The sequence below is a fragment of the Chinchilla lanigera genome, unplaced genomic scaffold (assembly GCF_000276665.1).
Source record: "Chinchilla lanigera isolate Chin_1 unplaced genomic scaffold, ChiLan1.0 scaffold00004, whole genome shotgun sequence".
NCBI classification, from domain to species: domain Eukaryota; kingdom Metazoa; phylum Chordata; class Mammalia; order Rodentia; family Chinchillidae; genus Chinchilla; species Chinchilla lanigera.
The window spans coordinates 9691087-9709446 of NW_004955405.1; the positions used below are offsets into that span (position 1 = coordinate 9691087).

The 18360-nt window shown below is 38.7% G+C and overlaps 1 protein-coding gene across 1 annotated transcript in view; it reads left to right on the top strand.

Annotated features, from left to right (window-relative positions):
* Nucleotides 1–15455, top strand: part of Yeats4 (YEATS domain containing 4) — a 28841-nt gene extending 13386 nt beyond the window's left edge. Inside the window, exons 4-7 of the mRNA XM_005374299.2 lie at nt 3–97; nt 5612–5704; nt 5793–5880; nt 14804–15455. Of these exons, the coding sequence (XP_005374356.1) occupies nt 3–97; nt 5612–5704; nt 5793–5880; nt 14804–14973 (446 nt within the window). The 3' untranslated portion in view covers nt 14974–15455. The remainder of the gene's footprint in view (nt 1–2; nt 98–5611; nt 5705–5792; nt 5881–14803) is intronic.
* The last annotated feature ends 2905 nt before the right edge of the window (nt 15456–18360 follow it).

Consider the following 18360-nt stretch of genomic DNA (forward strand, 5'->3'; position numbering starts at 1 on the left):
AGTTGTTACTAAGCCTCCATACGAAATTACTGAAACAGGATGGGGTGAATTTGAAATAATCATCAAAATATTTTTCATTGACCCGAATGAAAGACCTGTGAGTAATATTTGCAAATAGAAAATAGAATTCTTTAAAATTTGAAAATATAATAATACTAAATGAATAACTCGTGTTCATTCGAATATACTTTATATGAGCTAAGGGCATTGTATATCTGTCTGGTCATGAGTTAAGGTTTTTGCATTTTTAAGTGAAGTGCCTTTCAAAACCTTTTTCCCCTTTTCAAGTGTGGAAGAAAAGGTATATAATGTGAACATTCATTGGAAACAAACTAAGGAAATCAGATGATTGCTGCAGAAAAAAGTTTTAACTTGTCATTTCATTGTTAGTGATAAAGAGGTTGGATTCATATGCTGTCTAAAAGGATAGCTTGTGCTTTATAAACCCTTAAGAACTGTGTTCATGGTTTTTCAAGCAGCCATCAGCACTAGCGGCTTTACCTTACTCAGGACTCATTTACAATCACTGATTATTTCGTCTCTTAACTTCCATGCTTTCATTTTGATCCTCAGCAACTTTCTGAGGTTGATGATAGTCTTCATTTTAGAGATAAGGATCTTAAGACTCAGGGGTCAATCCTAGTGCTTGGGAAGCTGAGGCAGGATGATTATTGTTGGTTCAAGGCCAGCCTGGGCTACAAAGTGAGTTCAAGGCCAGCCTGAACTGTGTAGTGAAACCCTGTCTCAAAAAGACAAAACAAAAAACTCCGGAGTCAAGTCCTGTGATCAGAAATTCTGTTAATTGTAGCAGAGCTAGTTTTTGATCCAAGTTATTTACACTTGCTTAACATTCTGTGGTGAGCCTTTTAGAGCTTTCAGTGATAACAGTCGGGTGTGTCCCATAGGTTTGCCACCACTGCTAGAGTATTTTTTCTTTTACTAAAACCACTACAACTGTTTAGAAAATTTACCTGTATATGAGTCACAACTCAGCTATAACTCTCATTTTACATGTATAGGGGTGGGATTTAACATTCACCATTAATGTGTTTTTATTTTTGTTTTTGTTTTTTGTGGTACTGAGGATTGCACTCAGGGAGTTTGCACTTCACACTGAGCTTTTAGTTTTTTACTTTGAGACATAGTAAAGATGCCTAGGCTGGGCTCAAACCTGCAGTCCTCCTGCCTCAACTTCCCACCTTCTGAGATTGCAGGCCTCTGCCACCACACCTGACTCAGTCACCATTTTCCACTTGTTAGAATCAGCACATTCCTTGGAATACCAAACATTTACATTTTGTCATACTACACTGTTACAATTGTAGGTGCTTTTAAAAGCGTAGAGCATCAAGTGAGTCAGTGATTCAGAGATGCAGTACCTAACTGGACACATCAGAAATACCTGGGGTACTTTAAAAATTTTTGAACTTCTGGGCCTTTCCCCTGGAGAGTCTGATTTAGTAGGTTTTGGAGTGGGACCAGTAGCCCAGGTGATCTGATCCACAGTGAGTACGGGAACCCATTGGCATATGCTTTGTTCTTCCTGTGTAGAAATTCACTCAAGTTGTCTCTCAAGTGAGAACCTAATTTGGATTTGCATATCACCTATATAGAAGACTGACTTCCATCTTTAAAGGAAGCATTCTATTTGGTTTGGGGTTAGTTCCAGTTCGGTACTTTATATTATGCTTCCTTGAACTTTTTGCTGATGACTCTATACATTGATTTCCTTTTCTCCTAAATAAACATTCATAGCTCATTTAAATATTTTTCATGTATGGGGTTTCCATATCCACCAGTATATCCTTCTAGAACACTCTCACATACACTGTTTATCAAGAAATTATGAAATACCTGTTATTTATAGGACATTGTTTAAAGGATTGTGAAGGATACAAAGGTGAGGCACTGCCTAACCTGGTGAAAATAGTTCATTAAGGGAGACCAGAGCACAGAATTCAGCACACATTGAGAAAGGAAGAAAAAAGACCATGATGCTCCTAAAACAGTAGCTCCTTTTAACTTTGTAAGATTGCTCCCTTTTTCTTTTTTGGCAGTGCTGGGGATTGAATCCAGGGTCTCACGCATGCCAAGCAAGCACTCTGCCAACTTAGCTACATCTTTTGATCCTGTTTTAATTTTACTGCCTTCTCTGTCATCATTTCATTGTTAGAAATAAAGAGCTTGTGCTTCTAATCTATTGTCCCCTCCCCTCCGCCACAACAACTGGAAAATGCGTCTCTGAAAGAAATTATTATATCTTGTAACTTCTTTATAAGAGAACATCTGTTAGAAAGGTAAACTAATACGGCCTATTACACCTCCATAGTGATTAATCTGTTGCATATGTTCTCACACAGATCTACAGAGGCCTAAATTTCATTCCCTAAAAAGTATTGTAGTGTTCTTTTAGTATAGTAAAACCATTGTATTTCTTCAATAGTTGGCTCTTACCAAAAATGAGTCATATAAAGATTTATTTAACACACAAAAGAAAGACATGAGTAATATCATTTATTTCTGTTCACTAGTATCTTGTTTCTAACCTGTTCAGAAACAAAGAATGCTGTTTCTATAAGTAAAATTCTAAGGTCCCATTTTGTCCTTCAAAAGAATTTCTAGGTAGTTATAAGCAGTTTTATTGCTCTAAGAATTGTCACATAGCATTCAAAGTTAAAAACATCTGTCTTAATTTTTTTATTGCCTATATATGCATAAATGCTTCTGGGAGTCTGAATAGTACATTTAGAAAACAGTTTAATGATGTAGTTTTTAAATGTTTTTATTATTAAGTCAAAAGTGTACAAGAGATTTCTGTTTCAAGAGAATACTGTTACAGGAGATTTCTTAAATAAAAAGTGCAAGTCCTCATGTGTTAGTTTCCGAGTATCACAGCCTGGGTGCCTTAAAACAGTAAGTTACCCTCACAATTCTGGAACCTTAGAGGTTTATTTGTTTTTGGTTTTTGTTTGTTTATTTCTTTCCTATGGAGTCACCTGTTTAATATAGGGAAATAACATTTTGTCAATACTAGGCACCATAAAATGTAAATACAATTACTGTCATAAACCTGGATATACCTTCAAGGATTGAAAGTAGCTTTGTTTTAATTACCCTCTTTGCATATAGTTTGAAATCAAGGTGTAGGCTGTGTTGCTTCCAGATCCTCTCTGGGAGGATCTTTGCTGACCTTTTTCAGCTTTTGAAAGGCCCAGGTGTCCCTTGGCTTTGGAGAGCATAACGCTAATCTCTGCCGCTATTGTTCGATGACCTTAGCTCCCTCTCTGTCTCTGTATCTCTTCACATAAGGGCGCCATATTGAATTCGGGTCCATCCTAATGACTTCACCATAAGTTAGTGACATTTGCAAAGACTTTGTTTGCAAATAAGGTTATATGCACAAGTACCAGGAGTTAGGACTTCAACATATCTTTGGGCCACACACTTCAGTGCACCATCTTCTTCTTTTCTCATCTCCCATCCCTTCCCCAGGAAAACCACTTTTTTAACAGTTACTCTTTTTAATTCCTCTAGAAATTACCCCTGTGTGTCTCATATTTAAACCTCAAATTTTGGATTTTTCAACTTTAGGTAATACCTGTCAACTCCTAATGATGCTGGATGATCCATTTTCCCCTGTATTTGCAAGTTTGTTTTCTTCCTTTTGCTAGAGGAATTTTTTCACAAAGGATACTTGAAAAATAAACTTTTATTAGAGTCATTGCATATCTGAAAATGTCATTTCTTCTCCATACTTGATTGCTGGGATGAATAATTCTAGTATCAAGGGGTTGACGTGCTTTGTTGTCCATGAGAATAGAGAGAAGGGAGGCTCAACAGGCCCAGCTATCCATAGCTTCTTGATTTCACTATCTACCCACTCAACTTGGAACTTTCTGGGACTCTTAAGAGCTCTGGCTACGTCCTCTGATGTAATTTTCTTCCTTATTTTTTAAGTTGTAGTTTTTCTGTATTATGATTTATTATCCCACTCTAGCATCTTTTTCTGTTCCAAAAATTTGTCAAATTATGATTTTGTTTTGTTTGTCTTTTTGAGATAGGGTTTCAGTGTGCAGTTCAGGCTGGTCTTGAACTCACTTTGTAGCCCAGACTGGCCTCAAACTCTCAGTGATCCTTCTGCCTCAGCCTCTGGAATGCTGGGATTACAGGCATGTGCCACCACGCCTAGCAAATTAGGTGTTTTAATATGGCATAAGCCGGGCGTGGTGGCACATGCCTGCAATCCCATCACTCGGGAGACTGTGAGGCAGGAGGATCCCATTGGGGGTTCAAGGCCAGCCTGGGCTACAAAGTGAGCTCAAGGCCAGCCTGAACTGCATAGTGAGACCCTGTCTCAAAAAAGACCAAAAAAAATGGCATATACTTCATGCTGTCTCAATTTCAGATTGTACTATCTTTTTAAATGGAGTTCTATGCATTTCCCATCTCCCTTTTCTATATTCTCTTTTACCCCTCAGTGTTGGGGATTGAACTCAGGGCCTTGTGTATGCTAGGCAAGTAAAATGCTCTACCAGTAAGCTGTACTCCTAATGTGCCATTCTGAACCTAGAAGGTGTTCTTTAAGCAGAATACTTAACACTGGCCGCTCATATCCAGAGAAGTTTGACACTTCTGTAAGTTGAGGTAGATCTACCTTCAAGGGGAGTTTGATGATGCTTGTTCAAATTCAGTTGCAAGACTTTGTGTATTTTCTGACTTCTACAGAGTACTCTTCCTTAATGCATGATTTTTTTTTTGTTTTGCTTTGTTTTTTTTTCCCGGTTCCAGGGTTCGTGATTATTTTGAACAGTATTATATCCTTGTAATGATACCAGCTACTCTTTTGGAAAATTTTTTGAAGCCCTTAGTTTATACAGCTTCTAACAGGAACACTTATGTTTGCCGGCTGTTTTATTTTGCTACAGTAGTCACATATGCTGCAAAGCATTTCCTTTGATGTCTTACAACACATATTTTAAAGTATTTTTAGACATGGTGCTCTTGTCAAAGTAAACTATTACTGACCAACTTTGTGTTTATTTATTATGTCATTTATGTAATAATCCTATATCTATCACCCTGGAGAGTGTCTTGCTCTTGCTAAGTATTTTAGTATTGGTTACTCTCCTTTTGAAAGTATATTTTCTTCCCACAGTAATCTGTAAACTCTAATCTTCATAGACAACTGTTAACAACTAGTGCGTTTTCACTTAAGTAAAATAATTCATGTCTCGGTGATTTTAAAGTTTAATTTTCATAGCTATATCTAGTGTTATTTTTGTATATACTTGATGGGGGGGGGTTGGTGGTATTGGGGATTGAACCCAGGGATTTACACCTGCCAGGAGCTACATTCCCAGCATTTAGAGATCCTTGGATAGGTCCTTACTTACCTTCTTCAAAACATCCATGCTCAGTAGATGCATATGGATGGTGCTACCTAAGAAGAAAATAGAAGTGCAGAGTTTGGTGATTTGCCACAATAAATTTCAGTTGAAAGAAGATCTGAATTTGATGTGTTTACTAATTTGTCTCTAATTCAGTTTAAAAAATTTGAGTTTTTCATGATGAAAACCATTGTACAGATATGACATCTGTTTTTATTTTACAGGTAACCCTATACCATTTGTTAAAGCTATTCCAATCAGACACCAATGCAATGTTGGGCAAAAAGACAGTTGTTTCAGAGTTCTATGATGAAATGGTAAGATTTTTGTAGTGAGAGTTTAAAAGCAGTTTAAGCTGGAGAACTTTGGAGCTAATAAGCTTTTTTTCCCTTTCTATCCCTGAAGATATTTCAAGACCCAACGGCAATGATGCAACAGTTATTAACAACGTCACGTCAGCTAACATTAGGGGCCTATAAGCATGAGACAGAATGTAAGTACCATGTATTTATTCCTACTTAATCCTGAAAACTAATGTACTGTATAATAATGAAAGGATTATTTGATTAGAAGGTATTAATCTTTTTTTTATGGTATAGGTGAATTTCCTAGGACTGAAAAAGCAAAGTATGATGGTACATGCCTCTGCTAGTTGGGAAGCTGAGGCAAAAGAATCACAAGTTTGGGCTTAGGATATGGCTCAGTGGTAGAGTTCTTGCCTTGCATGTGCAAGGACCTGGGTTCTAAAGGAAGGAAGAAAAGAAAAGAAGGAAATCACAAGTTCAAAGTTGCTTAGGCAACTTTGTGAGACTGGCTCAAAATAAAATTTCAACTTGGGAGGCTGAGGCAGGAGGATCATTGTGAATTCAAGGGCAGCCTGAGCTACAAAGTGAGCTCAAGGCCAGCCTGAACTGCGTAGCAAGACCATGTCTCAAAAAGACAAATAACAAAATAAAACAACAACAACAAAAAAAAACCTATTTCATCCCTGTGTTAACACAGGTCATAGGGATCTATTCAGTCCTTCCTTTGAATTTATAAAATATGTAAAATACAGTATATATTGAGTACCAGCTATCAGGTAGGTATTGTTCTAGGTACTGAGGACAGGGCAGTGTCCAATCATACAAAAAGCTCTCCCCTCATGGAACATACGTTGTAGCAGGAAAGTCACCAGTATTAAAGAACAGTAAAGTGTCGGGTAGTGATTGGGTGCTGTAGAGAAAAATGCAGTGCAGGCAGCATCTCTGGTGGGAGATAATGATCAGAATTTCAAATAGGTGCAGAAATGTTTCCCAGGATTATAGCATTTGGGCACCTAGAGAAGTAAGATCGTAATCTGAAGAGTCGAGTGTCTCCTGTCAGGGGAGACACAGGGGCAGAATCCCTGAGATGAGAGTATGCCTGGTGCTGGGCCTGGTGGCTCAAGTGTGGAACCCCAGCACTCAGGAGGCTGAGGCAGGAGGATCACTGCAAGTCTGAGGTCAGCCTCAACTATACAGCAAGACCTTGTCTCAAAACCAAAAAAAAAAAACATGCCTGGCACTCCTGAGGATCAGCACGGAGGCCAGCGTGGCTGAAGAGTGTGAAGAAGAAGAAGAGGATAGGAAGTGAGTCCAGAGAAGTTAATGGGGCCCAGGTCGTACAGGGACTTGTAACTGTGAGGACTTTAGATTTAATCAAGTGTGGGGAGGGAAGAAAGGGAAAGGGGATGGAAAAAGGAATTAAGTTGTGTGATACGCGTGTACCAACTCCCCACGAGGAGTGCAGGCATTATGTACTACACACATGTGCATATAAACTAAAAAAATACATTTGATGGTATGGAAAAAACCAGAAGTGGATATGAAGTCTCTTATGGGTGTGGAGCAGAGGGGTAATATCAGACTAAGATTTTTACATGACCACTCTAGCTGTTGTGCTGAAAAGAGACCCTGAAGCAGAAGTGGTAGAAACGGAGGATAGGTAGTAGTTAGGAGGCTGTTTCCATGTTTCAGACGCAGTACTGTGTAGAACAGAGTGAAGGAAGCGGTGAGAAATGGGGTCAGACTGTGGACCTATTTTGAAGGTAGGTACAGTAGAGTTTGCTGAGGATTTGAATAATAAACTGTGAGGGGAAAAAAATGAACAAAAGACAACTTAAGGTTTTGGGCCCAAGGAGCCCCTTCTCCCCACCCGCAAAGTCATCACTTTTTGTGAGATGGGAAGTCTGGGAGGAACAGGTTGAGGCAGAAGGTTAAGACTGCACTTTTGGACATATCAGATAAGACATGTAATTGGAGGTGTTGAGAGGCACTGGCACATGAACTTCTGGTACTGAAGGAGAGGTCCAGGCAGACAATATAAATTGGGGAGTTAATAGTATATGGATGGAGTTATAAATTGTGAGATCACATGGTATCATCAAAGGCATGAGGAAACTTAGAGCAGAAGTCCAAGCACTGATCAGAGCCCTGAGCACTCTTAACGTTCAGAGGTCAAGGAGATGACCAGGTAACAGAAGTAGGGACAAATGGCAAGGATGAAGAAGTAAAAGCCAGGTACGCGTCAGGTCCTGGAGCCCAGTGAAGGAAGTGCGTCAGGGACTAGAGTCATGAAGTGTGCCTCATACTCCTTGCGTGTCATTAGAGTGAAGGTGAGATGGTGGAGAGGCCACAGTGAAGGTCCTTGATGACCTTGGAGGAGCAGTGTAAGGTGCACAGGAAGGACAGGTGATCAGTTGATACGGATAAGAAACAATGAGATGAAATTGGAGACAGGCGGTAAAGATAAACCTATTGGGAGCTTGGCTGTAAAGGGAAGCAGTAACACCGGAAGCAGCAGCAGAAGCTGCATATGGGATTAAGAGAGCTGGTTTTTGGGTTTTTTCCCCCGGGGAAATAAACTAGTTTTATCTTTAGGCTGAAAAGAGTGGCCTAAAAAAGAAGGCATGGCAGGATGGTAATGCAGGGAAGAAGGGGTTTATGCTTAAGCACTAGTCATGGTAGCAGGGCTTATATTTTCATGATAAACTACTTACCTGACCTATTTTGTCATGAACATAAAATAAATGTACGTATGATCATTTTGAAAAGATGAAAAGCACTGCTTACAGACTATCTTAGTTTTGTTACTGGTCACTTTCTCTTCTTAGGTCTTTCTGTAGTGCCATAAATGTATCCAGTCCATAGAAGAAACTTCCAAAGTTGAAGTCAGCTTCTTCCCTAGTGTTTTTATATTTTCAACAAAACTAATATTTTGAATTCATGTATAATAAGTAGATACAAATAGGTTTTATGAAAAAGTGATTCTGTAAATCTAATTTGATGTGTTAAAGCTTATGTATAGAGCTCTGTGAACTTGAAGTTTTAAACAGTAAATTACATGTTTTATATTATCCTCAGTTCAGTTTTTAGCAGTATCAAATCAATAAGAAAAAGAAAGATAACTCCATAAATGGTGTTGATAGAGTTGGTAAGCTTCTGGGAGGAAAATTTGCTTCATAGTATTTATCAACAAATTCCTAGTCGGGGATGTAGCTCAGTGGCACAGCACCTGCCTGGCAACTGCAAGGTCCTGCGTTCAATTTCCGGCACCAAAAACAAACAAAAAAAATCCAAAACAAAACAAATTCCTAAGGTAATCAAGCATTTTTTAAAAAGTCAGGCCACCTGGATTGTTTTTTGTTTACTTTGGGTTTTGTTGTTGGTAGTGGTGTTTTTGCCATGGTAGGGATCAAACACAAGGCTTTGTACGTACTAGGCAAGTGCTCTACAACTGAATTGCATCCTCAGAGCCCCAGGCAACCTGCTTCTTAAAAACTTAGGGAAATTACTATCTGTCTTACCTAGGGGAGAACTTTATCTTTTTTCTTTGCTTTTTGGCAGTACTATGGATTAAACATAAGGGCTTGGCACTGAGCTATCTCCCCAGCCCTTTTTTTTTATTTTTGGGGGGATTTTTGTTTGTTTTCTGTCTTGTTAAGTTGCCCAAGCTAGGCCAGGTATGGTGGCGCAAGCCTGTAATCCCAGCATTCAGGAGGCTAAGGCAGTAGGATCTCTGCGAGTTCAAAGCCAGCCTGGGCTACAGACTGAATTCAAGGCCAGCTTGAATTTCATAGTGAAACCCTGTCTCAAAAACACTAAAGAGGGAGCTGGGGATTTAGCTCAGAGGCAAAGCGCCTGCCTGGCAAGCGCAAGGTCATAAGTTCGATTCCTGGTACCGGAAACAAAACAAAACAAAAAAAAACTAAAGAAAAAAGTTACTATGAGTTGCCAAAGCCGGGCTTGAATTTGCAGAATTACTGCCTCAACTTCCCAGAACCCTGGTATTACAGGCATGCACCACTACACCTAGTTTAGGGAGGACTCTCTAAATTTACGGAGATAGAAAAAAATCATATTAGAAGGAGGGCAAAGAAAAGTAAGTTTTCAGAAAATATAGCAAAGATTTAATACCTTTATTTTAAAAAGAAATAACCCTCTACTTAGAATGTACAAGTCCCTAGGTTTGATCCCTAACACCACGGAAACAAAAACAAAACTCTAAAATTGATAAATAGCTAAAATTTAAACTTCAGTAGATAAGTAGGCAAAAGACATTAATAGATGTGTGGAAGAAAAAATAAATAGTAAATAGGAAAATACTTCTTCCTGCTAGTAATTTTTAAAATGCAAACCAAACAGTAATAGGTAACTATATTTGTCCTATCAGATTAGCGAAAGGAATTTTAGGGGTGGTTTAGTTTGATTTGGTTTGGTTTGGTTTGGTTTTGATTTTGATTATGGTTTGCTTTTGGTTCTGGTTTAGCTCAGTTTTTAAAACATGATCTCATACTCTGGTTTCTCTTCAGATTGTATAAATCTTTCTCCTTTTGAAACATGATCTCACTAGGTGTTCCAGGCTAGCCAGGGAGTTGAGTCCTCCTGCCTCTGCCTCCTAAGTACTGGCACCACCACACCCAACACACAGAAGGAATTCTAATAGAATTGCAAAGAATTTTTTAAAAAGATAAATGAACATTTAGTCAGAATTTACTGTATATAAGATAAGTGCTTTTAACTTACTGAATATCCATGACAGCCCTAGAAGGAATGTACTGTAATTAGCTACCTACATTTTGTAAGTAGATACCCTAGGGAGATTTCATAACTTGCCCAGAATTACCCAGTGGAGCCTGGATTTAAACCCAGAATGTGCCTTCTTAACTAGTAAGTTGTTCTGTCTGTGTATAAAAGGTTCATACTGGCCGGGCATGGTGGTGCATGCCTGTAATCCCAGCACTCAGGAGGCTGACGCAGGAGGATTGCTGTGATTTTGAAGCTATCCTGGGCTACAAAGTAAGTTCATGGCCAGCCTGAACTGCGTAGTGAAACTCCTTCTCGAAAAGACCAAAAAAAAAAAAAGCTCGTAGTATATATTCCGTGCTCCTAACTAGTACGTTAAACTGACTATACAAAATTAACAGTTCTTTGGATTGTTTTCCTCTGAGACTTCATTGGGAAATGAAAAACAGAAACTTTTAAAATAAGCATGTAATATTATAGGAAGCAGAGAACTGGAACAAGTTAAGCAAATGTTGAAGTGTTTTCCTCCAAGACCTCATTGATGTTTAACCCAGGTCTCCTTCCAGATGTGTCATACTCTTCAGAGTTCAGCAGTTGTCAAAAACAAAGCAATGTGACTCAGTTGTACACTAGAATCTATGTTATATTTATGGTGAATACCATCCAGATGATTGAGTTAAATCAGGTCTCCCTGACTGTATTTAAAACTACCTGTTAAAAGCATACAGGACTCCTTGTGGTTTTCCAGATGTATAGATGCTGTTTCCAAGGCCTGCCCTGTCAACGTCATCTACCTCTTCCTTGTTCTGTAAGACCTAGTCCAGACCCCCTTGATGTATACATACCCTTTCCCTTTAGTGTGAATCCCTGCGATTACCTCATGGTGCATTGCACTGTTGTTTTCTTGCCTCTGTCCTACTTCTGGACTGCAGCAGCTAACACAGTATCTATCACTCAATTATTTTCTCACTGATATGACAGAAAGTGTAAGGGAACAAAAGTTTCTGTGTAGTAAATGTGAACTAAGCAGTGTGAACAAAGTCTGAAGAGAGATACACCATGAAAAAATACTCTACCCAGGTCACAGATGACTGGTGTCTGAGGAGCGGCTGCAGGTCAGCAAGGAAGGCCAGTGACCAATAGAAAATGAGCAAACAAAATTGGCCAACCTCGGTAGTAATAAGAAATTATTAACAGTATTACTTTTTAAAAGAGTACTTTTAATTTATCATTAAAAGTATTCTAAAATAGTGTTTTTAAGCTTTGAGATTAAAAGCAAAAAACTGATGCAGTAGGAAAGCATATATACAGTGACAGTGGGATTATACATTGGCAGATGCTGTAAGAGAGACTTGGCATTCTTCCAAAATTACAAGTACATAGAGCCTCTAACCTAATGAGTCCACTTACAGGAATTTATCCTGCAAGTCTACTGAAAGGATTATGTGCAGCACATATAGTACCGCATTGTTGTCATAGGAGAAAGTGGAAGCACTCTGAGTGTTTATCAGTGGGAAGCAGATGAAGTAAATTATGTATTCATTCAGTGCGGTTTTCTACAGTCATTTGAAAGAAGGAAGCAGCTCTGCAGTATGGAATGAGCTTCCAAATAAGAAAAACAGCCAAGTGCAGAGCAGTTTGCAGAGTGTGATACCACTTGTGGTGGAGGGGAGAAAATGGAACCACATGAGACAGCAGAGAGAGCTAGCAGTGATCATATCTCTGAGGAGAGCAGCCCTGGTTAGTGGGGGTTGGGGAGTGGGATACTTTTCACTTTCTGCCCTTTTCAACCTCTTGTATTGATATGCACTACCTATTTTAAAAATACATAACCTTTTAAATAAAAGCAATGAAGGAAAGAAAAATACGGGTTGTTTTGGCAATGTAGAATTAGTGTTACAAAAAGTATCACAAGAAGCAGGTTTCCAACAATGAGGAAAATAAGGAAAGTACTCGTACTTTTCTTGTTGCTGAGACAAAATACACAACACCCAAAGTTAAAGGAGGAAAGGTTTACTTAAGGCTCAGTGTTTAGCAGTTTCAGTCCATAGTCAGCCAGCTCCAAGGCAGAGTGGCCTGCTAGACAGGCATCACTGAGGAGAAACAGTGTATGGTGAGCAGAAGGTACCAAAGCAACAAGGAACGACCACAGCACTTTCTGTCCCTTACATCTTATTCAGGCTACTCAGGCGGGTACCACTCACACCCTAATCCTAGTGCTCTTGATCCTAGCATTGCACCATGAATCAGCTCCAGCATCACACACTGTAGATCCAGATACCTCTGAAAAAGCCCTACCTGTGACTGCATGAGGCTTTGGGGGGATATCTAGACACAAGCTGTAACAGTACTCACTAATATTTATTGCATGTTTTCCTGTGCTGGGTAACTTTAAATATAATTACTTCACTTAATCCTTATAAATCCTGTGAGAAACATGTAGTTTTAGCCATATCATTAAAAAGAAGGAATTCTAGCCAGGTGTGGTGGCACACGCCTGTAATCCCAGCACTCGGCAGGCTGAGGCTGGAGGATTGCAAGTTCAAGACCAGCCTGGGTTACAAAGTGAGCTCAAGGCCAGCCTGAACTGTATAGCGAGACCCCGTCTCAAAAAGACAAAAAAAAAAAAAAGAGAAAAATTGAGCCAGATGTGGTGATGCACACCTGTAACTCCAGCACTCAGGAGGCTGAGGCAGGAAGATAGTCACAGGTTTGAGGCTTACCTGGGCTGCATAGTGAGTTTAAGATCAGCCTGAACTAAACAAGACCCAGTCTCCATGGGCTAGAGATGATAGAACACTTGGCCACCATGCACAAGGCCCTGGGTTCAATCCCAAAAACAGGAAAAAAAGAAAAAAGAAAATAGTTTTTTTTTAAAAAGACCTAAAGGAGCTGGGGGTTTATCTCAGCAGCACAGTGCCTGCCTGGCAAGCACAAGGTCGTGAGTTCGATTCCCAGTACCGGAAAAAAAAAAAACTAAAAAAAATAAAAATAAAAAAAGACCCAAAGCCAGACATAGTGGTGCATGCCTGTAATCCCAGCACTCAAGATGCTGAGGCAGGAGGATTGTTGCCAGTTTGAGACCAGCCTGGGCTACAAAGTGAGCTCAAGACCAGCCTGAACTGCATAATGAGACCCTGTCTTTAAAAAAAAAAAACAAAACCCTGTCTCCATAAAAAAAAAAAAGAAATGGGGAAGGGGGTACTGAGATGTCCACATATTAGGAGACTAAGAGTGTGTTTGAACTCAAGTCTTTTTTGTTTCAAAGTTGGAATTTTTTTTTCCACTAAACCATCCTGCTTCCAATTAGTGACCCATTTAAGTTTGCCTAAGTATAATTGTACACACTTCAGTAGTCATAAGCAGCAATTACCAAAAATGTCCACAAGATGGAGATGTAGGGTGCAAGCAAGCATTCTTTTAAAAGCAACGCTACACTATCAAAAGGCATTTTAAAATAGGTATATCCTATGTTGCAGTGTTATTTTCTTTAGCAATGTTATGTATCCAATAGAAATTCCATACATTATCTAGTTCCTTTTGCATTATAATACTTGGGAGGGCTTTTTATGCACCATACTTGTTTTCTGAGCACCATTTATATACGTATATATAAATCCACTTAAAATCTTTTCAACAAATAACATGAGATATTTGCCGTTACAATTTCTGTACTGTAATTGAGGAAATGAGCATAGAGAGAGGAAATAAGCATTCACAACTCAAATGGAAGAGCTGGAATTCAAATTTAGACAGTTAAATTACCTTCTTTTAAAAGCAAAAGCAGCTTATTTTGATAGTGTGACTTCGTTAAGGAAGTTTCATCTGTACATTGGTTTAAGAATACTTTTAGCCAGGCATGATGGCACACACCTGTAATCTCAGCTACTCTGGAGGTAAGGCAGGAGGATTGAAGGTTCAAAGCCAGCGTGGGCAACTTTGTGAGAACCTATCTCAAAAATAAATAAGAGGCTGGGGATGTAGCTCAGAGTACACGTTTAACATTGACTCAGCCCTGGGTTCAATCTCAAGCCCGAAAAAAACCAACTTTTTATTAGCTGATATCACCTGGGTTTGTATGCCCACTTTTTTCCAAACTAATATATATAGAGAAAAGCAAAACAATAGTATCCCTTAACTGTGAATTAGTGGCCAGAGTTTCATTCTTGTTTGTAGAAAACAGCCTAGATCCTCTCTTGGGAATTCAGACTATCTTACCTTCTCCCTCCCATCTGTGTTCAATGTTACATATCTTACCTTGTCACCTTTCATCATGGAAACATTGACCTGAGGAAATGCTGTATGTATGACTCTGTGACTCATCTTAGACATGTAAGAAAAATAATTCAGTACAAATTTTTTTTTCCTTAGTTGCAGAACTTGAAGTGAAAACCAGAGAAAAATTAGAAGCTGCCAAGAAAAAAACAAGCTTTGAAATTGCAGAGCTTAAGGAGAGGTTAAAAGCAAGTCGTGAAACTATAAATTGTTTAAAAAATGAAATCAGGAAACTTGAAGAAGACGATCAGACAAAAGACATATAAACAGTTCAGAAGAGAAGTTGGTAGTGTGCTAATAAGGGGAACTTTATGGAGAAATGGGCTTAATGCAAATGCTGTGTTTCTTAAAGGAACTGCATATGTAGTTGTCAACCATGGATTTCTCAGCAATGGAGTCAAAATAGTCTGTTCAATCTTCAATGGGAAATATTTGTGTAATAAGAACGGATGCTGTGTAGGCATTTTACCAGTCCATCTTAGGAAGATTCTATAATGTGAAGCACAATTTTTAAAAATTTTTATTGTAGTATATGAGTAGCCTATTTTCCTTTTGGCAAGCATCAAAATGTCATTATCAGTAAATAACCTGTACAAATTTTGTATTTCTGTAATAGTTAGAATTAAAGATAAGATTCTAAGCATGTGTATTTGATTTCTTCAAATCCTTATTTGCCCCTGTTCTACCTCTTTTGTATATGCTGTGCCCAAGTACTAAGTATTTAATAAACGTTGTTTTTGGACCTGTTTCTGCCTCGTGTAGTGTTTGTTTCTCTTTAAGACTTTTTGGACCTCCCTCAATACACTTACCACATCTCTGTAGTTTTATAACTACATCTTAAAGAAAAGCTTTATGTCGTTCTAAGTTGTTGCACTTACAAGGTTTATGAAGCTTGCACAAAGTTCTCTGTTGTCTGAAATTTCTGCTAGGGCCTTCTGGGGCTTGAAGGTGGTGCTTCTAATTGTGGCAGGCGTCATTCAGGTTTATCTTTTAGCCAAATGCCTACCATGCTCATGAGGATAAAACTTCCCATAATATAGGAGAGTCTGGGGATAGACCAGCAAAACTAATGAGGGAAGCAGTCTCATTCTACTTGAGAAACCTTGGCATGAGAGATCATCCCTCCTCATGAAGTCCACGTAGGCAGATTTACCTTTATGTTAGGTGTGCATACCAGGGTTCAACATGTGTCATCAAACTGACTGTGGTGGTACTGTATGCCTGTAATCTCAGGTACTGAGGAGACTGAGGCAGGAGGGTCACAAGCTTGAGGCCAGCCTTGGCAACTTAGTGGGACTGTGTCTCAAAAAAGGTCTGGAGATGTGGCTCAGTGCAGAGGCCTTGGTTCACTCCCCAGTACTGTGAGGGGAAAAAAAGTTAAACACTTGCCGTATGACTCAGCAAATTTACTCCTAGGTGTAGTGAACTGAAAACATGTCCATAGAGAAACTTGTATGTGAAGATTTATAGCAGCGTTATTCATAATACCCTCAAGTAGAAACAACCCAAATGTCCATTAACTAGTAAGTAAATCAATGTGGTCTGTCATTGCAGTGAATGATAATTCAGCAATAAAAATGAAGTGCTGATACGCTGTAATGTGAAAGATTCCAGACCCAAATGCCACATTGTATGATTCCAGTGTATGGAGTGTCCAAAAGAGGAAAAATTAGAGATAGAACTAGGAATGGGGAGTGACTAGGTTTGGGATTTTTTTGGGAGCTGATGAAAATTTTCTTGAATTAGCTAAGTGCTGGTGGTTTATAGTCAGTTTATGAATATTTAAAGAACTGGCTTGGAGGGAAAAGGGATTTAAAGAAAATGGCCAAAAATGGAAAAAAGGTTTTGTAAATGGGGAGGGGAAGAAAGGTTAAAGGGAGGTGAGGGGAATGGGAAAAAGATAACTCTGTACAGGTACAAATACCCTGTCATGAATATGATCATTATATACGGCAAATACGTACTAATAAAAATAATTTTTTTAAAAAACTGGCTTATATACTTCATAGTGTGTGAATTATATAATTTTAAAATTTTTTTTAAAAATAATACTGTGTTAACCATTAATTTTTTTAAATAATGGTAAGTGTTAACCATTTACTGAGTATGTGCTCCATTCTTAGCTAAAGAAAATCCAGTGAGTACATACTACCACCATTTAACAAATAAAACAGGGTCACAGAGATTAAATGCTTTGGTCTAGGTTACGTACTGGGAAGTCAAAGCCCCAACATTCAGCCAAGCTGTATTGATCAAAAGTGGATAGGTTCCATTTACATAACTGATAATAGAATACGACTGTCCTTGTGTGTACGTAAACTGTATTTCCCACAAATCAGTTGAAAAAGTTAATACAAAAATGGGCCAAGAATATGGACAAGTAATTCAGAAAGAAAAAAATACAAATGATGGTCAAAAAAAATGTGAAGAGATATATAAACTCACTAGTAATAAGGAAAATACCAATTAATAAAAGACAGTTTTCTCGTTACAGAGACAGCATTTAAAGATTTTTCAATATGCGGGCCCACAGAGTAACTGGTACTGTGCATCAAGTTTAATAGCTGTACACCGTTAACTGTCTCGGAATTTAAAATTAGTTAATTTCACTGCTAGGAGACATTCCCATATGTGCATAATGATATTCATGGCTTGTTTTGAGTAGTGAGCAATTGGATATAAATGAAATATCTACCAATATGTACAGAAGTTTGTGTAAATTTTTAGAAAACATTAGTTATTTGAAATAAAATTAGAGTGGGTGTTGGGGAGAATGGGTAAGGGATAAAGAAATCCCTTTCTCATGAGAGTGTGACTTTTTATGAACTTTCTAGCTATTTTCATGCCACTTGGTAAGGATACTATGTCAGTGGTACTGTAAGGCAGCAGTGTTTGTGGCAAAAAGCCCTCTTCGGTAAACTGCATCTGGAGGGACAACTGTCAATCCTTAGCAGGAACTAACTTTCTTGGACTAACCTGCTATGACTCAATCAGCACGTCTCTCATGGAAACCCTGGAAGCTACACCATGAAGTTGTTACAAGAGATATCAGCTCCTATGGTAAATGAGGCCAGTAATTCAAGACCGTTCCCATGCTGGCATGTTGCATGTCTTGGATTGAACCTAAGCTGCATTGTTCAGTGGACAGCTGCAAGGAATCCTGGGAGTGCTTCCCTATACCCTGGTGGCAATCTGTGCTTTCCTCTGGTGTAGCTTTTGGAGTAACAGAATGTGGTCCACAGTAGGATTGTGAATTAATACTCAGTTCAACCTAAAAATACTCCCTGCTGAGCATAGCTAGGTAGGCTTTCATGGTAAATTGAAAATAAATTTCTAAGTTAAAAAATTAGTTTATATGTACCTTCCATTTCAGCTGGTAGGACCTTCATCTTGTTCCTTAAATATGCCTTGAACTTCCTTGAATCTCACACTGTCCATCTTTGTTAAAATATTTTCTTCCTCTCAGACAGAAGTCAGCTTGCCTTCCTCTGAGCTGCCACAGCCTGGTGTTTACCTCTTTTTTGGCCATCCCTTTACCTGGAAAGGAAAAGCTGGAATTGATGGCCTCCCAGCTCAAGGGTTAACTTTATGTGTTCCCATCCTTGATCATTCCATTTATCTTAGTAATTGTATGTAAAGCACTTGGCAGGCCT